This window comes from Nuphar pumila, chromosome 13 (assembly GCF_984573655.1).
Source record: "Nuphar pumila chromosome 13, dmNupPumi1.hap1.1, whole genome shotgun sequence".
NCBI lineage: Eukaryota > Viridiplantae > Streptophyta > Magnoliopsida > Nymphaeales > Nymphaeaceae > Nuphar > Nuphar pumila.
This window is the reverse complement of record NC_143261.1, coordinates 83,026,085-83,043,098: the sequence shown is the minus strand read 5'-3', so window position 1 is coordinate 83,043,098 and position 17,014 is coordinate 83,026,085. Positions and strand designations below refer to the sequence as shown.

The 17,014-nt window shown below is 37.0% G+C and overlaps 1 protein-coding gene across 1 annotated transcript; it reads right to left on the bottom strand.

The window, feature by feature from the left end:
* Positions 1 to 6,457: 6,457 nt before the first annotated feature.
* LOC149818904 (uncharacterized) lies at positions 6,458 to 9,972 on the bottom strand. Its single transcript, XM_089985294.1, has 2 exons — positions 9,820 to 9,972; positions 6,458 to 9,131 (listed from the first exon to the last, which is right to left on the bottom strand). The coding sequence occupies exon 2, from the start codon at positions 9,080 to 9,082 to the stop codon at positions 6,902 to 6,904; it is 2,181 nt and encodes a 726-aa protein (XP_089841420.1). The 5' UTR covers positions 9,083 to 9,131; positions 9,820 to 9,972; the 3' UTR covers positions 6,458 to 6,901.
* Positions 9,973 to 17,014: the final 7,042 nt, after the last annotated feature.

Sequence of the window (17,014 nt, the reverse complement as noted above, 5' to 3'; positions counted from 1 at the left end):
TTAATCTTTTGCACATGTGGACTTTCTAAATATACGTGAATTTAACTTTTCTGTTTTGAGTCAAAACTGAAAACCCCTCTAGGGTTCTTATTTCTGAGTTCCAACTTTTTAGACTGGAACAACTGAACAGTTTATCTTTCAGAGGACATTTCGACCCAACAAAAGAAGGATTCTAGAAAAATACAAAAAACAAAACAAAACAAAACAAAAAAACTAGATAGAAATACCTTTCTAACTACATCTAAATGGTTAAAAATGATGAAGAGTGTTGAGATACATCCCTAACAACGTTCCAAAAAAAGAAGATGAACAAGTATGATTGTGTCAAGCCCAGTTACTCTATGTTATTTTTCAGCCACTTGCACCAAAAATCCAAAAAAACAATAATAATGGCAAATCGATTGATGTGTTAGCTTTTCAATGCCACTATGATTGCCTTGATCTAATGAGCGGTTTGGAATAAATGTTATCTAGAAGATAGGCTTTTCGACTGTATCACACCATCTAACTAAAAGGTAAATTTGCATAATTTTTTTGTGAACCTCACAAAGTTCGCATAAAATATAAAAAAAATAATCAATATTTGCAAGAATTAGGAGGTCCGCATATATTTTATGCATGGATGAGTAAGTTTGCATATATTTTATGCGAATATGAGGAAGTCTGCATATATTTTACATGTACTTCGTGTGGTCTTCCTCATAAAATATATATGAACTTTCTCATCCAAGCATAAAATACATGTGAACCTCTTCATCCATGCATAAAATATATGTGGATCTCCTCATCCACGCATAAAATATATGGGGACCTACTCATCTACGTAAATATTTATTATTTTTTTGCTTATATTTTATGTGAACTTCATAAGGTCCGTAAAAAATTGTGTGAATCTACCTTTTAGTTAGAGAGTGCGATACAGTCGAAAAGTTTATTTTTTAGAGGATGTTTCTCCCAAATTGCTCATCAGATCAAGGCAATATTAGTGGCATTAGAAAGCTAAAGCGTCGATCTGTCTGCCCTTTTTATTATTTTTTTTAGATTTTTGGTGTAGATAACTGAACAATAACATAGAATAACCGTGTTTGGCACAACCATGCCTATTCATATTCTTTTTAGAACATTTTCAAGGATGCATCTTAGCACTTGTTCATCATTTTTCAGCAATTCAGATGTCATTGAAAAAATATTTCTTTCTAGTTTCTTTTTTCTTTTCTGTGTTTTTAAAATCCTTTAATTTTTTGGTCAAAAATCAATAGTAAAGTTTGTCACAAAGAAAATTCACATATCCTCAGGAGGTCCACACATGTGAAATTTAAAATAGTTATTTTGACACCCAATAGGGTTCGAATGGCTCAGGGTCGACAGAAGAGTTATGCCGATCAGCAGCATCAGAAACTTAGTTTTGTGGTTGGAGATATGGTCTTTGTGAAAGTGTCTCTTACCAAGAGTATATTCAGATTCAGTAAAAATGGTAAGTTGAGTCTTAGATTCATTGGACTATTCAAGATTTTGGAGCGGATCGGCAAAGCGGCATATTGTGTAGCACTACTACCATAATATGTTCAGATTCATAACATTTTTCATGTGTCTATATTGTGAAAGTATGTTCATGATCCTATACATGTCATTCAGTATTAGGACGTGGAAGTTCTGGAGGACTTGACTATGTCAGAGAAGACAATAGCGATTGTCGATCGATGTGAACAAGTTTTGTGATCAAAGATCATTCTTATGGTTAAAGTGTGTTGGCGACATTATAGAATTGAGGAGTTTATATAAGAACCGAAAGCTAAAATGAAAGAAAAGTACCTACCTTATTTGAGTAGTCTTTGATTGACTATTTTTCATTTAAGTAAATAAATGAGATTAAATCTCTTATTTCAATTGTGTGTGTTTATATTCTGATTGTAATTTGCCCAAGTTGAATTGTGTTTGATTATAGTTTGGCTATTACTTCTGTTGTGATTTGAAAAATAGTTAAGGCTTTAAAAAAACCTTGATTTTTTTTTATAAAAATTTTGGCGTTACAACTTTGGTATCAAAGCCGAATTGAGCTTAAGGAAAAGAGTATGACAATTCTGGCACACCCAGTGATTTGGTATCACCATAAGTATGTTTCAGCTTAGTTATGCTAGTGTTATGTGCCTTGTTTAAATTATTGTTTGAGAAAATCTTGTGTGTAATCAAGAACCTAGTTATATATTAGGAGGATTACATGATGGCTTGGTATGGGAGAACCTAGAACATGCCTAGAAACTCATTGTGATTCATATTTTTTAATAAATGGGTATGGCGGAACAGGTGAAATAACATCATAGACACGCTGGACAACCTCACAGAGGTTGTTGGGTAGCAGGTGGTTGCAAACTTATAGTAGGTCGCCCAGGATAGGCATGCCGCATGGAGCGGTATGTCCTACAAAAAGTTCATAGAGATGGTGCCACCGTCCTTCATAGGAAAGGCAGATCTAAATGTCGTAGAAAACTGAGTTTGGAAGATCGAACGCATCTTTCGAGTGTTGGAGGTTCTTGAGGATAGGAAGGTTGATTGCGGGACGTACCGTCTGAAAGATCAGGCAGAGAAGTGGTGAGAGAGACCACCCATGCAATGAGATTTTAGAACGGGCTAGTGATTTTGGTTCAGTTTCTGGAAGTGTTCAATATAGTGTATTTTCTGAAGCACGCTTGTGATAAGACGATGCAGAAATTCTTAAACCTCCAACATAAGGGAACCTTGGCAGAGTACACCACCCGCTATCACAACTTGGAATGGTATTGCCCTAACCTTTACACGACGGACCCAGAATGGGCCATGAAGTTTGCTTGTGGGTTGAAGCTGGCTCTACACACGAAGGTTTACACACATGAACCGAGGACCTTGGATAAAGCCATCGAGGTGGCTACCCGTTTGGAGGATGACTGGTCTAAGAGTCAGAGGACTCCATGAAAGAAGCCAAGACATCAGCAGTATGACAGATAGAAAAATGGTGATAAAAAGAGGTTAAGCATAAAAAGATTCACCCCACCTGCCAAGAGATGCTAGCAGCAGAAGGATACTCGGTGTTCGAAGTGCCACCGAGCTCATGAGGGAAAGCAGTGATTGTGGGATACAGGAGATTGCTTGCAGTGCAGCGAGATGGGTCACTTCATCAGAGAATGCCCTCAAAGGAGGAATAATAAGAAAAAGTGTACCGTTGGAGGCCAGGCTCAACAGCAGTAGTAACGTTAGTCTTAGGGATAGAGGAGGACTACGGGTCGCATCTATGCTACTACTGCAATCGAGCTTGAGCATGATGCAGATGTTATTGAAGGTATTATCTAAGGCTACAGTGGTAGAGTGTAGTTTGATATTGGAGCAACATATTCTTTTATTGCTACTCATGCTAGCATATTGGACTTGCCTTCTATTACATTGGGTTATCTATTAGAAATTATTACACCTTCGAGCGATAGGACCATCACTCGTAGTTATTTGTCGGATGTAGAGGTATTGATATCATGATAGAACCTGCCGGCCAACCCAATTATTGTAGAGATGATCGGGTGTCAACGGGCGAATTTTGGCAAATAGTGGTTTTTTTTAAGAGACGTTATTTTTGTCATGCAATACGATTATTTTTCGTTTTTCTTACTAATGCTAGTTGAGAACGTGACACCAAATCAACATGCAACATGTTGGTGTGTGTTCTTTCTACTTGTGTCCAATTGTGAAATACGTGCAAAGGAACATTAAAAAAAATAAGATTTGATACGTTTGAGAGGACAGGCTTCTCATGAAATGCCATTCTTATAGTGCAGGATTCTTATTGCGCAGGGATGGGGACCATTGCGATATTATTCTTCTTTTACAGGTGAAGGGGGTTAAAACACTTAAACCCATGCTTTTTACACTATTTTGGCATTTTTGTCTACATGTTCAGATACAGTTTGTTCGACAGCAGATAAAGGCTCTCTGTTTCTCATGGTTGGAAGCTACCGATTTGCTGCAAAAGCTAAGAGCAGAACAGTCTAGGTTTAGGATCTATTTGTGGATCCATTTTATTTTTGTTTGGATTCAGTTTTAAATATGGGAAATATCCAAAATCCATCATAAGTTTAGGGTTTTCTTTTTTCATTTTAAAGGTTTTTGTGACCAAAGTTGGAGGATTGAATCACTCTTAATTTTTTGTGGAAGGTTATTCCTATTTTCCAGTAATTTATTAGTTTCTTCCTAATTGTGTAGTATAGGAATAAGCACGTAGTGGCTGCCTCTATTAAAAAAAAAAAGGGCGCCCCCTAATAAAAAAGGGTCCCAAATGTAGTGCACTCTTAAAAGAAAAAGCATCAGGTGCAATGTGATTGCACACTTTTAATATGCAGCTGCTCCTGATCACCCTTCATATTGGAAATGCCGTGTGTCAGTTGTGGGGCCCAAGAAATGATGGAGGGCAATCGGGTGCAGCAGCACAATAAAAGTATGCATTCACATTACACCTGATCCTCTTAAAAGGTAGTGTTCTGCCCCAAACACAGAACCACGCCTCTATATTTGGGGGTGCCTTGTTCGCTAATTCTGTATTCATAAGCACATGCAGGTAGCTGAAAAGGGGTTGGTATAGCTTATTCAATTAATGGCCGTGTAGAAAACTATGTACTTCTAACATATAGGTGGTGTTCCAAGTAGGAAACAAAAAGATCTATTGAAATAAACAAGTTAAAAGAATTAGGAATCAAATTGCGGATAGAGGAATTTAATTGAATCTTGCAGGTCATGTACATGATACTAAGTTTGTTGCATCATATATGTGATGAAGAGAATGTGCAATATTCATAGCAAGTTGCCGTGCCCCAAAAGGGTTTGGAGGGGGGATGGGGCCTAGGCCGCTACGCAGGCAGTCTAGGTTTAAATCAAATGAATGTCATCCCTTGCGTAAGCCGAAGCGTGGCAACTCTCTCGGGGCAAGGGGTAAGCTCACGGAGTTTTATGCTGCCAGGACAGTGATTATAATTTTGGCAGAAAGAGCCCGTGCAGATCCTGGCATGGTTTCCCCGTATAAATATCAAAAAAAAAAAACAGTTGTTATAAGCCTACTAGGGCTCAACACACTTGCCTAGGAGTGTGCATCATTTACTGCAAAGCCAAAGCCAAATAGAAAACTATCTCCGATGGATGGGAAAGTACTCATGGAGTTTTACACTGCAAACACCGACCATATCCATGGTCAACGTGACACATCTCGGGCCATAACAGGATGTCCAGTGGTTTCTCCATGATAAAAAAAAATGTTGTTTCAGGCTTATTAGCAATTGACCAAATATGCATGTGCACTTGTTTGCATTTAATTAATTCATGTAGTTCCTTTTACAAACAATTAAATGAAGAAAAGAGATTGATTTATGAAAGTTTATTAAGTGATGAACTGGACCTATGGATGGTTTGCTCCTCTCTCTCTCTCTCTCTCTCAACAAAGATAAGCAATCAAGAAAACAAGAATAGTCATCATCACACCAATTCAAATAACAGCTGCCTTAAATAGTCAGCTTGGAGATGAGCATCCTGGTGATCCTACCACAACCTTAAAGGGTACGGAAACTTAATTTTTGCTCCCTATTTTCAACTCTTGCCATGTTTGATCTTGTTTACACCATGAATCCGGTCTCTCAGATTATAGTATTGTACAATGAGAGCATCGACCTCCAAGCTATCATGGATCAGTTAACCATTGCTCTATACACTAGCTAGGGGGAGGCGATGATGGAAAATATATATCATGACAAATATAGCTATCCTTTTCAAACAAACATCTAACAGATACAAATCATGTTATAAATCACTGATTAATTGGACATCTTCCAAAAATAATAAGTGAAAAAAGAGAACATCCTACTGAAAAATAACTACATAATTTGGGTCAAAGGGGAATTCATCCCATTCATCCTTTCAAAAGCCTTGGCATACTTCTGATGCACCACTACGTCGAGTCATCTCAATTCTACCATCCATCTTCCACTATAAGACTTCTAATACTAGGAAGTGAACAAGTATAAAAATCTGCATACAGCAAAAGCAGATGATGAAATATTCAAGAATTCATCTGAATGTATGATATGTGATCACTATTCTAGTAACAGATCTACGAAAAGTGCTTGGATTTATGGTAGATAAGCAGACAAAGATATCCATATCCCGTGGGTTTAGCCTAGAATAATGCAGACTTCTGAACGACAGATATGAGAAAAATAGCCTACATTACCATTGGGGTTTTCTAGCCTTTTCATGTGCATGTGCATGCACGTGCGCGCGCACACACACACACACACACACACACAGATTCACCCACTGTGGAGCAAGAGTACAAGATGAAGTAGCTGGCGTAGCACCTGTGCCGGAGATGTCCCAAACACTAACTGCATCTGATGCAAGTGTTGCTTCGCAAAAAAAAAAGTTGCAATGGCTATGAAGAACATATAAATCATTTATGTACGAAGAAATTTATGTTCACAATTATTTTTTTGATAACCCCACAAAAAGCACATAACAGGTTGCGGATTTTCAGTGACACAAATTGCAACAGTATTGACAGAAGAACACATGAACATCTTGCTAGTATCAGTTTCTAACCCCAATACAGCATATTCTGCTCTCTGTGATTGGTACAGCAAAAGAAACATGGTTTCAGTTTAAATATTTGAATGAATCATGAAAAACAATGCCAGCCAGCTAATGGTAAAAGTTATCCATTTCATGACCTTTGAATTTGGTCAGGAAGCATGAAATACAGTTATGTAAGAATACCTATTCCCCAGGAGCTTCCTGAGGTTCATCATTTTTTAATCAAACCATGTGCATGAGAAAATATATGGTACATTCCAGTCTCTTCATCTGTGTGCTAAACGGAAAACTTGCAGGCCCAACAGTATCACGCACTCACAGGCTTCGATGCATGAGTTGTTTCCTCTTCAGCTCCTGCTATGGCATGAAGCAATTCCAGTGGAGTGGCTGCAGTGTCTAGATCACGACAACCATTTGACAAGTTTTTATCTTCTGCAGTGAGGTTCCAAGATGGAACCTGGTGTGAAAACTGAAACATCTCATTCCTTGGTATCCATCGAACAGCCATTGGATCCATATTTCTTTTATACACAGTTCTGAAACCAACAACTTTAGCGAGAGGAACCACACAAGCTCCTTCCTTCTCTGTGTAATCTTCAAGAACCTCTACCATCTCATATTTGTGTCGTACCTCAACAGGTGTAGAGGAGCTCCAATCGGGGGACCAGTTTTTGTAAATAGCCCAAGTATCACCCTTCTTGGGAAATATTCGAACTGGTTTTGTTTTGTTGATTTCTCCACGAACAATATGAGAGAATACATTTACTTTGTTGATCATCTCTGATTTACGTACTACCCTAAAATTACCACATGCTTTAGCAAATCCATGATCCATCCACATAACTGGGGCAATCTCATCATTGTTTTTGGCATTCAAATAACCAATTTCTACTTTGAATGGGCTCACAGAAATGACCTTATGAATCATGACATAAATACGTGGCATCCCATCATCACTATCATACAAAGCCCATATCTGATTTGGTTGAAAGCAATTCTCTGACCGATCCTTATCAAAATCGTGAAAATCTGGATCAGGAACCTTCAACAAATCTGCCTCATGGCTGGTAGCTACCACTGAATCATCAGTTTTTGGCAGTTTATCTTTCTGAAAACCTGTGAATTCAACAACTTTGAATTGCAGGCAATCTGTTGGCTTTGCCTTTACTTCAGCTGAAATTGCTGCTGCTGCAAATTTCATCTCTTCTAATTTCTTTTGGATCTCCATCCTTGCCTTATCAATTAACAACTTGCGAGCATCAAAAGCAGGTGCAGTGCCACATCTTTTGATCAGACATCTCACAGCCACATTTGGGTTTGAATGTTTTCCATTGGACAGACTATTTTTATGCAGTGTACCTGATCCATGGTTCTCATAGCAGGGGTTTGCAGACACAATTTGAGCTGAGTTGACAGCCTTACTTGTGTTCTGTCCTGTTACTTTCCCTGTTTGTATCAAACCATTTCCAACAGCAGAGGACATAGCTTCTTCATAAGCATACAAACCTTTCTCAGTTCTCCTTCTCTTTACTGACCTTTCAGTGTTTTGGATCACTTTGCCCGGAGTACTCTTGCTAAGGCCTGAAAATGTATTAAGCTCAACCGCAGTGCAATTCTTGCCAGTATTTCTCTTAAGAGAATTGCTTACATCTTTTTTATCCTTGGCAGTTGAGTTCAACTTCTCAAGATGTTTATGATTACCTTGACTACTCTTACATGGAAATGACCAATTAACAGATGAGTCGGATCCATTTAGAGGAATTGTGGTAATCTCTATAGCCATAAAGGATCTCCTGCAGTTTCGACAAATAAGTCGATAGTTGAGATAGATCCTAAGGTATTCATACTGCATTTTGCAAGAAGTGCACTCTGTCCAAAATGTAAGTGATTTCAGTTGGTGATGAGAAGAAGGCTGAGGCGGGTCCATAGAAGGTACCTGAGAATTCAAAGTGCGAGCTTCAATACTGGCTGATCCCTCTACAAAATCAGTAACAACATTCACAGAAACATGAGGACATGTGCCAAATGGAGCTGATGGATTGCTACTGCGTTTTGTGGCCTTCTTCTGGGACGCTACAGATGGCTGTTGGTTTCTCTTTTGATCATATAGTGATCTCTTTGCTCTATCAGATAGAACACTCCATGCCTCCGACACATACTTAAGCGCCCCATCAGCACCGAAAGATCGATTTTTGTCGGGGTGAAGCACAACAGCCAATCTCCTGTACTGCTTCTTGACAGTTCCTTTATCAGCCCAAGGGTCCAACTGAAGAATTGCATAAAAATCTCTGACCCCATTGATCTCAATTCCAGCAGCAATATGGATATCCAATATTGTCAGCAACTGAGAGATGCCCTCCAACACAGGATTCAATTTGTGGGCCTTGATGGCATACTTTTTAGCACCCACCAAATCATTCTCAGAAAACTTTCTGTCAGCAATTCTCTTGGCCCTAGCAGCCTCATCCCTGTTACACTCCATTTGCATCTTAAATCCCTAAAAATTTACCTCAATTCTTGACTATTCCCTCGAAAAGCTAAAACCATTTGACCAAATTCACAAAAAAAAAGACAAGGCCTTTTTTAAGGAATCAAAGGGACAAAAAAAAATTCAAGATCACAATTTCTGGAAACTTACCAAAGAAAATTCCTCTACGAAATAAAACAGAGAACCTAATGACCAAATCTAGCAAGAATTATGCCAAAAATTAGAGACTTGGAGACAAACCCATGTTGGAGGTTTGCTTTTTTTCGCCACCAAATTTGCAATTTTAGGAAAAACAAACTAAAATTGAAATTTCACAAAATTTCGAAAAAAAAAATCCAGATGGGGTGGACTCAATTTTGAGCAAGAACCAACTTGTGCTGATCTTTTCCACAAAAAAAGACATAAAATCAAAACCATGAAAACCCTAATCCCCAATTCACACCTCAGGAAAGAAAACAAAAAAACTATGAAATTCGAACCTGAAAAAGAAACACACCCCCAAAAAATTCAAATTTTAGTAAGAATTCATCACGAAATCGATATGACAATTTTCCACTACAGAACCAACAAAAAGACAAATCTATAGAAGATCATTTCACTCGATCAAGATGAAGATATCTCCCAATAATCAAACCCCAAGAGTAATGACGCCGAAGAAGAGGCCGATCAGCTTGTTATTCTCAGAGACAGCAGGGGTAAAATGGTAATTAGAGATCAAGGTTTCTGCAGAGACTTACAAGGAAAGCACAAATCCTCCATTGACGAGATGAGAAAATCACGATCTCTGGTGCTCCAATTTCCTTCCCCTCAGCTGCAGCTCTTGCAAGATCGAGATCTTTTTGGTTCCTCTGTGCTTCCTTGTCAAGCTTGGAACAAACAGGTCTCTGACTTTCCGTGTTCCCGTAAATGAAATAGCTGAATTTATATTCTAAGCATCTTTTGTCATTAATTTTCAGAATACTGGTTTCACTTTCTCAAAAATACGAAAAAAAGACTAATACCTGTCCTCTTTTGCAATTAAAATGTCTGTGGACCACGGGGAAACGGGTTCCGCCAAGGGGATGAACTTACTTTGGCCTAGACCCGCCTCGCTCAACACCATTCCGTCCCTCATCTTCGTTAAAAAATTATTAGTATATTTTTATATATTATAAAATCTTTTATATATATATATATATATTCTTAACTGTAGCATACAATTCTTTCTTGAATTACTCCTCTAACAAGCCACCTTGTGGTGGGACGTTGCAGGTTCAAAACCCAGTGGTACTGTTGCATATCTGGAGGAGGACTGCCTAACCCCAGCGAAGCAAATGGAAGGCCTAGCTAGAATTCTCAATCGAAAAAATTCTTTCACCATATCCAAAAGTATTTGCACTCATTTGAGTGGGTGTATATGTTCACGCATAATCAGAAGCATATCTTACTTGATTTAGAGTGGGAGAATATTGGCTACCCTCGAGTTCACCATACCCCTTAGCAAAAACCACCCATTCCTTCGCATTTTCTTGGTTTCTTTCATGAATCAAGCCCTATGGATATGATTTATGTGGTTTGCTTTGTTAAAAACATGTTTTACATTATCTGGTCATATTGTAAAAGCAGATTGTTTAAGGGCTACAAAATTCAACGATGTATAATGCCTCAAAATTTCAATATTAAGAAAATCATATATTTATATGTTGAAACCATCCAAACCAAATCCAAAGTGCATTTCCTAGTAAATGGGCCATGTTGAACACATTGGCCAAATAGCTCCCTATGAAATTCAGCTAGAGGGTACCGTACTATAGATTGTAGCCAATATTTTGCCCTTTAAGATACTAAAACCTTTCAAATCCCGTTTCATCATTAATCATATACAACTTTGTTTACTCAATCTATTTAAATGGATTTGAATTCAAATAGAAACGGATCTATTGATGACCTTACTAATAGTGATGGTATGGATGGTAGCAGCAGAGTGGCAAACATTTAAAACAAGAAAAACAATGGCAGCGTTAAGAAATTGTTTTTTTTTTTATTTCTGGTGTTTTTATCAACAAAATCTTGAAACATAATAAAAAAATGTAACAAAAAATAAGCAATATATAAATAACATGTTTTCTTTTTAAATGACAATATCATAACAATAACAGTACAGTGATATTTTAGCCGTTTAAAAAATGATGGTCAAAATATCGCATTTTCATTGCAATATTGCAAGATATCGCCGATATTTATCACAATCGGTGACAGACACAATTAGCAGACAAGCGAAGAATAACGAACAAACGGAGGGTTTTAAGTTTTAAAAAGGACAGGTTTAGGGTTTCATGCGGAAGGATAATTCAGTAAATTGGCTATTATCATGGATAAGCTGAGTTAAACGGATAATGGAAAAGTGGGCCTGTCTTCAATAGATCCGTTTATTGCAAAAGATGTGTCGTTTTTTGACTTATTAAAAGAATATCTCCCTATTCGAAATTTAAGTAAAAATATGGATCCTGTTTGAAAGTTTTCTAATATTAAAGTAAAAAAAAATGTTGCCAGACATGGTCAAAAAATTACATGGTTCTCCATGAGTTGGTTGGCCGACCTCCAAGTTGTTTCAGGGTCTACTCCAGCAGCCTCTATTAAGGGTTGACCAGGTCCAATATCTGATCGAATTGGATCCCACATGGTTGAACCTGGTTCAAGGTCCAATTACCGACCCTTCAAGGCTGGTTTTGACTTTTGAGGTTTCATTTGTGGAAGAATGATGGATCTGGATTGCATATGATGGATAGAGTCCATGCTATTTGCTACAATTCGTTTGTACCCTTAGTGTAAGGAGTTGCGATTTTGCCAGACCCATGCATCGATATCGATATGGTCTTAGTGTGACTGGATACAGATATATGAATTTTTATTTTATTTTCATGTCTTACTACGCCAAGTTGAACCTCTTTTATAAGTGCATAATTATAGAAATTAAAGTAAATTAACCCACTACTTTAAGCACTAAATAAAATCACTAATGAAACCCACTAATTCTAAAAGACTTTTTGGGCTCTAAAACCTTTGAGGCCTCTTGAGTGGTGCCATTTGGGTGGGGCCCACTAGCCAAGAGTGACTTCTAGAAGGGACGCCCTCATGTGGATCCACTTGGATGATGAGATGGTTGCATTATTCGAAGCTCAAACTCAAGTCTGATATGGATTGGGGCACGGCTCACATCAATTGAATTAATCTTCGCTATTTGAAAGAGGACCCGTTGACCTTAACGGGCCACAAAAACTCATAATTAAGTTTCAAACTTGTATAGTTGGAGCTGGATCCAGATAGATGTCACAAGACATTATAATGACCATGGTGATAGGTATAGGGGGTCCGAACTGATCAGATTCGGGCTGGATCTTGTTAGATTTGAATCTAAATCCAAAATGTAAACAGTATATTCAAATCTGGATCGGGATCAGATCCAAGGAGGTAAGATTGAATCCAAATCCGAAATACATATGGTACTATGAAACTGGCAAAAAATATAATAAAAACAAACTATTTATATGTAAAAAATGCAATTAGGTGGATTTTTATTTGAATCAACTCCTGATCAGACTTAAAATGCTGCCCTGAAACCCAAAGTAATCTGATTGAGCATATCCAGATCTAGTCCGAACCCACATTCAGATTTTACTTAAAGAATCCATAACTGAAAATAACATGTCGGACTTGGATCAGATATCCACCATATGCAATCCGTTTGCAGCCCTAGTGATATGATCTGAATCCGTCTCCTTTAATGAACTTCAACTTAGGCCTATGTTTGGGCCAAGCCAACCATGTTCTTGATTCCCCTTCATTGCAGATAATTAAAAGCAAGGAGTGACCAATCTCTTGTGACCTTCATGAAGGTTAGGCAGACCCCTACCAGTTATACAAGCATATACCACTGGGATTCGAACTTGCAACGTCCCAATAATTTTCATTTTTGATATGAACCATAATATAATATTTCCTAATTATCCCATTATCTCCAGGATTGCTGCATGTGTGTGGTGTTACAAACTCATTGGATCGGATTCAGATGTAGGCATTACCGAGTCTTTGCAGTCGGATATGTTACGACAATGAAGCCATACATGATACTTCAAGTACAAGGTTTTGATGATGAGCAAGTGAAATCAACTGCATTTCAGCTAAGGCTATGAAGAAATTGAAGAATTCGGTGAAGAATCCTTGAAGACTAGTGTGCAAATGTTTAATTCATTAAAAGTCTTAGATTCTTGTAAGAGCCTTACTTAGAGTGCATATTTAGGTTGCATTTCGCCTTAAAAGTCTTTAGAAAAACTTTTCTAAAAGAAACTCTTTTGAAAATCTTTTTAGAAAACTCTTTTCTTAAATTTTCATGTTTATTAGTCGACCAATAGACTTATCAGTCGACTAATCCTTTCGCGCCATATTTTCTAAAAAGTCATTTTTGTCAAATTAGTCGACCGAAGGTTTTATCAGTCGACTGGACAGAATGTCTGTTTTCTGCAAAATTAGCAGCAGTCGACTAATGGTTTTTCAGTCGACTGAACAGAACATGTGTTTTCTGAAAAAAATTTAGCAGCAGTCGACTAATGCTTTTTATCAGTCGACCGAACAGAATGTTTGTTTTTCAGAAGTTTTTAGCAGCAGTCGACTAAAAGGTTTTTCAGTCTACTGATGATATTATCAGTCGACTAACTTTTCTCAAGTCGACTAAGTTTCAAAAGTTCAGATTTTCAAACGGCTCGATTAACAGATCAGTCGACCGACGATAACTGTCAGTCTACTAATAACTAACTATTAGTCGAGTAACTGATGTTTCAGTCGACTAATTTTGCCGTTTTCCTGAAACTTCAAAAAGGTGTGTCTTTTCATTTTTTAAACATTTTGATCGTTTAAAATGGACAGTTTTGACACCCTTTCATACTCTCAACGTATGAAATCTTTGAACTATAAATATGAGTGCATTTTACAGTCAAAAACATAGAGAGAAACAACAAGAATTCAATCGATTTGAATCATTTACTTCTTGCTTTTCACTCCTATCCTTTCAAGTATTTGTTTTCTCACTCACGTGATATTTTCACTTCAGTTTTTCACTCAAATCACTTTGAGAGATAGTGAATTCGTGAGTAGAGTGTTTCAACAACCTCAAAAGCCAATTGCATCTCATTTGCATTCAAAAGGAAGACTCATAGGTTGTATTGTAAGTTGTTATTTCTTTTGTGTAAAAAGAAGGACTCCTTGGTGTAAAGGAGTTGTTTGCTTTTAGTAGGATTGTTACTGAAAGTGGGACCGGTTATGGTCTGTGTGATCTTGTAGTTTACAAGGTTGATAGTGGAAAATCTCAAGCGAGTTTTGCTTGGGGACTGGATGTAGGTCGGGTTTGACCGAACCAGGATAAAATCTTGTGTTTTTTGTGTGTTTGCTTTGAGATTTGCAAAATCATTCAATATTCCGCAGAAAGTTTTAAAAGCACTATTCACCCCCCTCTAGTGTTCGTTGCCTCGATCCTTGTGCACTTTCATTTGGTATCAGAGCAAGGTTTGCTATTACTTTGATTTGACCATCATCTAGCATGACAACTACAACATCTCAGCACAAAGAAGGTAGTTCCTCTGTTCGTCCTCCTCTCTTCGACGGAACAAACTATGGATACTGGAAAGTAAGAATGACAATATTCCTGCAATTCATGGATCTCGATATCTGGAGAGTTGTTTCAGAAAAGTACCAAACTCCATCAACTGATTTCAGCCGATGGACCGATGATGAAAAGAAGACTGCTTCACTGAATGCCAAAGCCATGAATGCCTTATATTGTGGCGTTGACAAGGTAGAGTTCAATCGCATCTCTCAATGCTCTACAGCTAATGAAATCTGGCATACTCTTCTCGTAACACACGAAGGTACGTCAAAGGTAAAAGAATCTAAAATTGCTTCTTTAGTTCATAAATTTGAATTGTTCAAAATGAAGCAAAATGAATCTATATCGGACATGGTAACTAGAATGACCGATATAACTAACACTTTGAAATCCCTTGGAAAAGAATATTCACAAGTGGATTTAGTCAGAAAGATTCTAAGGTGTTTAACTCCTGAATGGGAGAGAAAAACCACTGCTATTGAAGAAACAAATGATCTCAATACTCTCACTCTTGAAGACTTAGTTGGTAACCTAATGGCATATGAGGTCCAACTTCAAGACAGATATGAAGAAGAGCCTAAGAAGAAATCTCTTGCTTTTAAGGCTACTTCTGACTCAGAAAATTCTGAAGAAGATGAAGATATTGCCCTCATCACAAGGCAATTCAGAAGATTCATTAAAAATGGAAGATTTCAAAGAAAGGCAAAGAAAGCAGATTCTTCCATTCCCAATGAAGTAAAGTGCTTTAACTGCAAAAAGGCAGGACATATCAAGAAAGATTGTCCTCTTCTCAAATTCAAGCCCAAAGACCAATTCAAGAAGAAAAAGGCATTTCAAGCATGTTGGGATGATAGTGACTCCTCTTCCGATAAAGAATCAAATGAAGAAGTCGCCAACATGTGTTTTGTAGCACAAGAAGATTCGGTAAGTCAATTTGACTATGATGAGTTATTTGAAGCATTTAATGATTTATATGCTAAATTTAAGAGTCTTATTTCTAAAAATAAAGAGTTAAAAACTGAAAATTTAACTCTTGACTCTCAAAATAAAGTGTTACTTCAAGAAATAGAAGATCTCAAGAAGGAAAATTCTTGCCAAGCACTTGAGATAAAAGAAATTGGAGTTAGAACCAATCTCTTACAAAATGAAATATTTAGTCTTAAAGAAAAGTCAAATGATCTTCTTTCTATAGTGACCAAATTCACAAATGGTCAAGAGAATCTAGAAAAACTTCTTGGTTCTCAAAGATGCTCGGTTAATAAAACCGGATTGGGATATAGCTTCTTTGATACTCAAAATAGACCAAACTATGTGGTGAAAAATCAAAGACATTATTCTCAACCTTTTGTTCATAAAACTAAACTTTCTAGTTCTAATAGAAATGCATCTAGAAATGTTTATTCTAAATCTTTTTATAGAAAGAATATCTATTATCAAAGGAAACCAAAATCCAAATGGATATGGGTTCCTAAGACTAACTCTCATGGACCCAAAAATAGAAAGGGGTCAAATGCTCTGTTTTCTGATTTTGTTGTAGGTACACAACATAAGGAGCAAATGGATATTAGACAGCGGCTGTTCCAAACATATGACTGGAAGGCCGGAGTTATTTTCCACCCTTCAAAATAGGGATGGAGGAACCGTCACCTTTGGTGACAATAACAAGGGAAAAGTGATAGGTATTGGTAATATTGGTAATCCAAAATTTCCCTTGATAGAAAATGTTCTTTTAGTAGATGGTTTAATGCATAATTTAATATCTATTAGTCAATTATGTGATAAAGGTTTTCATGTTTCTTTTGAAAATGATTTATGCTTAATTTCTGATTTTCAATCTAAAAAGATCATTTTTAAAGGTAAAAGAAGAAACAATGTGTATGAACTATATCTAGATGAATTACCCTCTTTTAATGAAAAATGTCTTATTGTTTCAAATGAAATTCAATGGTTATGGCACAAGAGACTTGGACATGTTAACTTTAAAATTATTTCAAAATTATCCAAGAATGATCTTGTAAGAGGCCTACCTAGAATACCATATAAAAAGGATCACTTATGTGATGCTTGTCAAAGGGGTAAACAAATCAAGAGTTCTTTTAAAGCTAAAGATATAGTTTCAACAAAACGTCCTCTTGAACTTTTACATTTAGATCTATTTGGACCATCTAGAATTCAAAGTTTGAATGGTAGCAAGTATGCTTTTGTTATAGTAGATGATTATTCTAGGTTTACATGGGTGATTTTTCTAAAAAGCAAAAATGATGCTTTTTCAGAATTTTCTAAACTTTGTAGAA

What these genes read in the sequence shown, in the direction of transcription:
- LOC149818904 (XM_089985294.1), bottom strand. Translation starts at nt 9,082, where the DNA reads ATGCAAATGGAGTGTAACAGGGATGAGGCTGCTAGGGCCAAGAGAATT.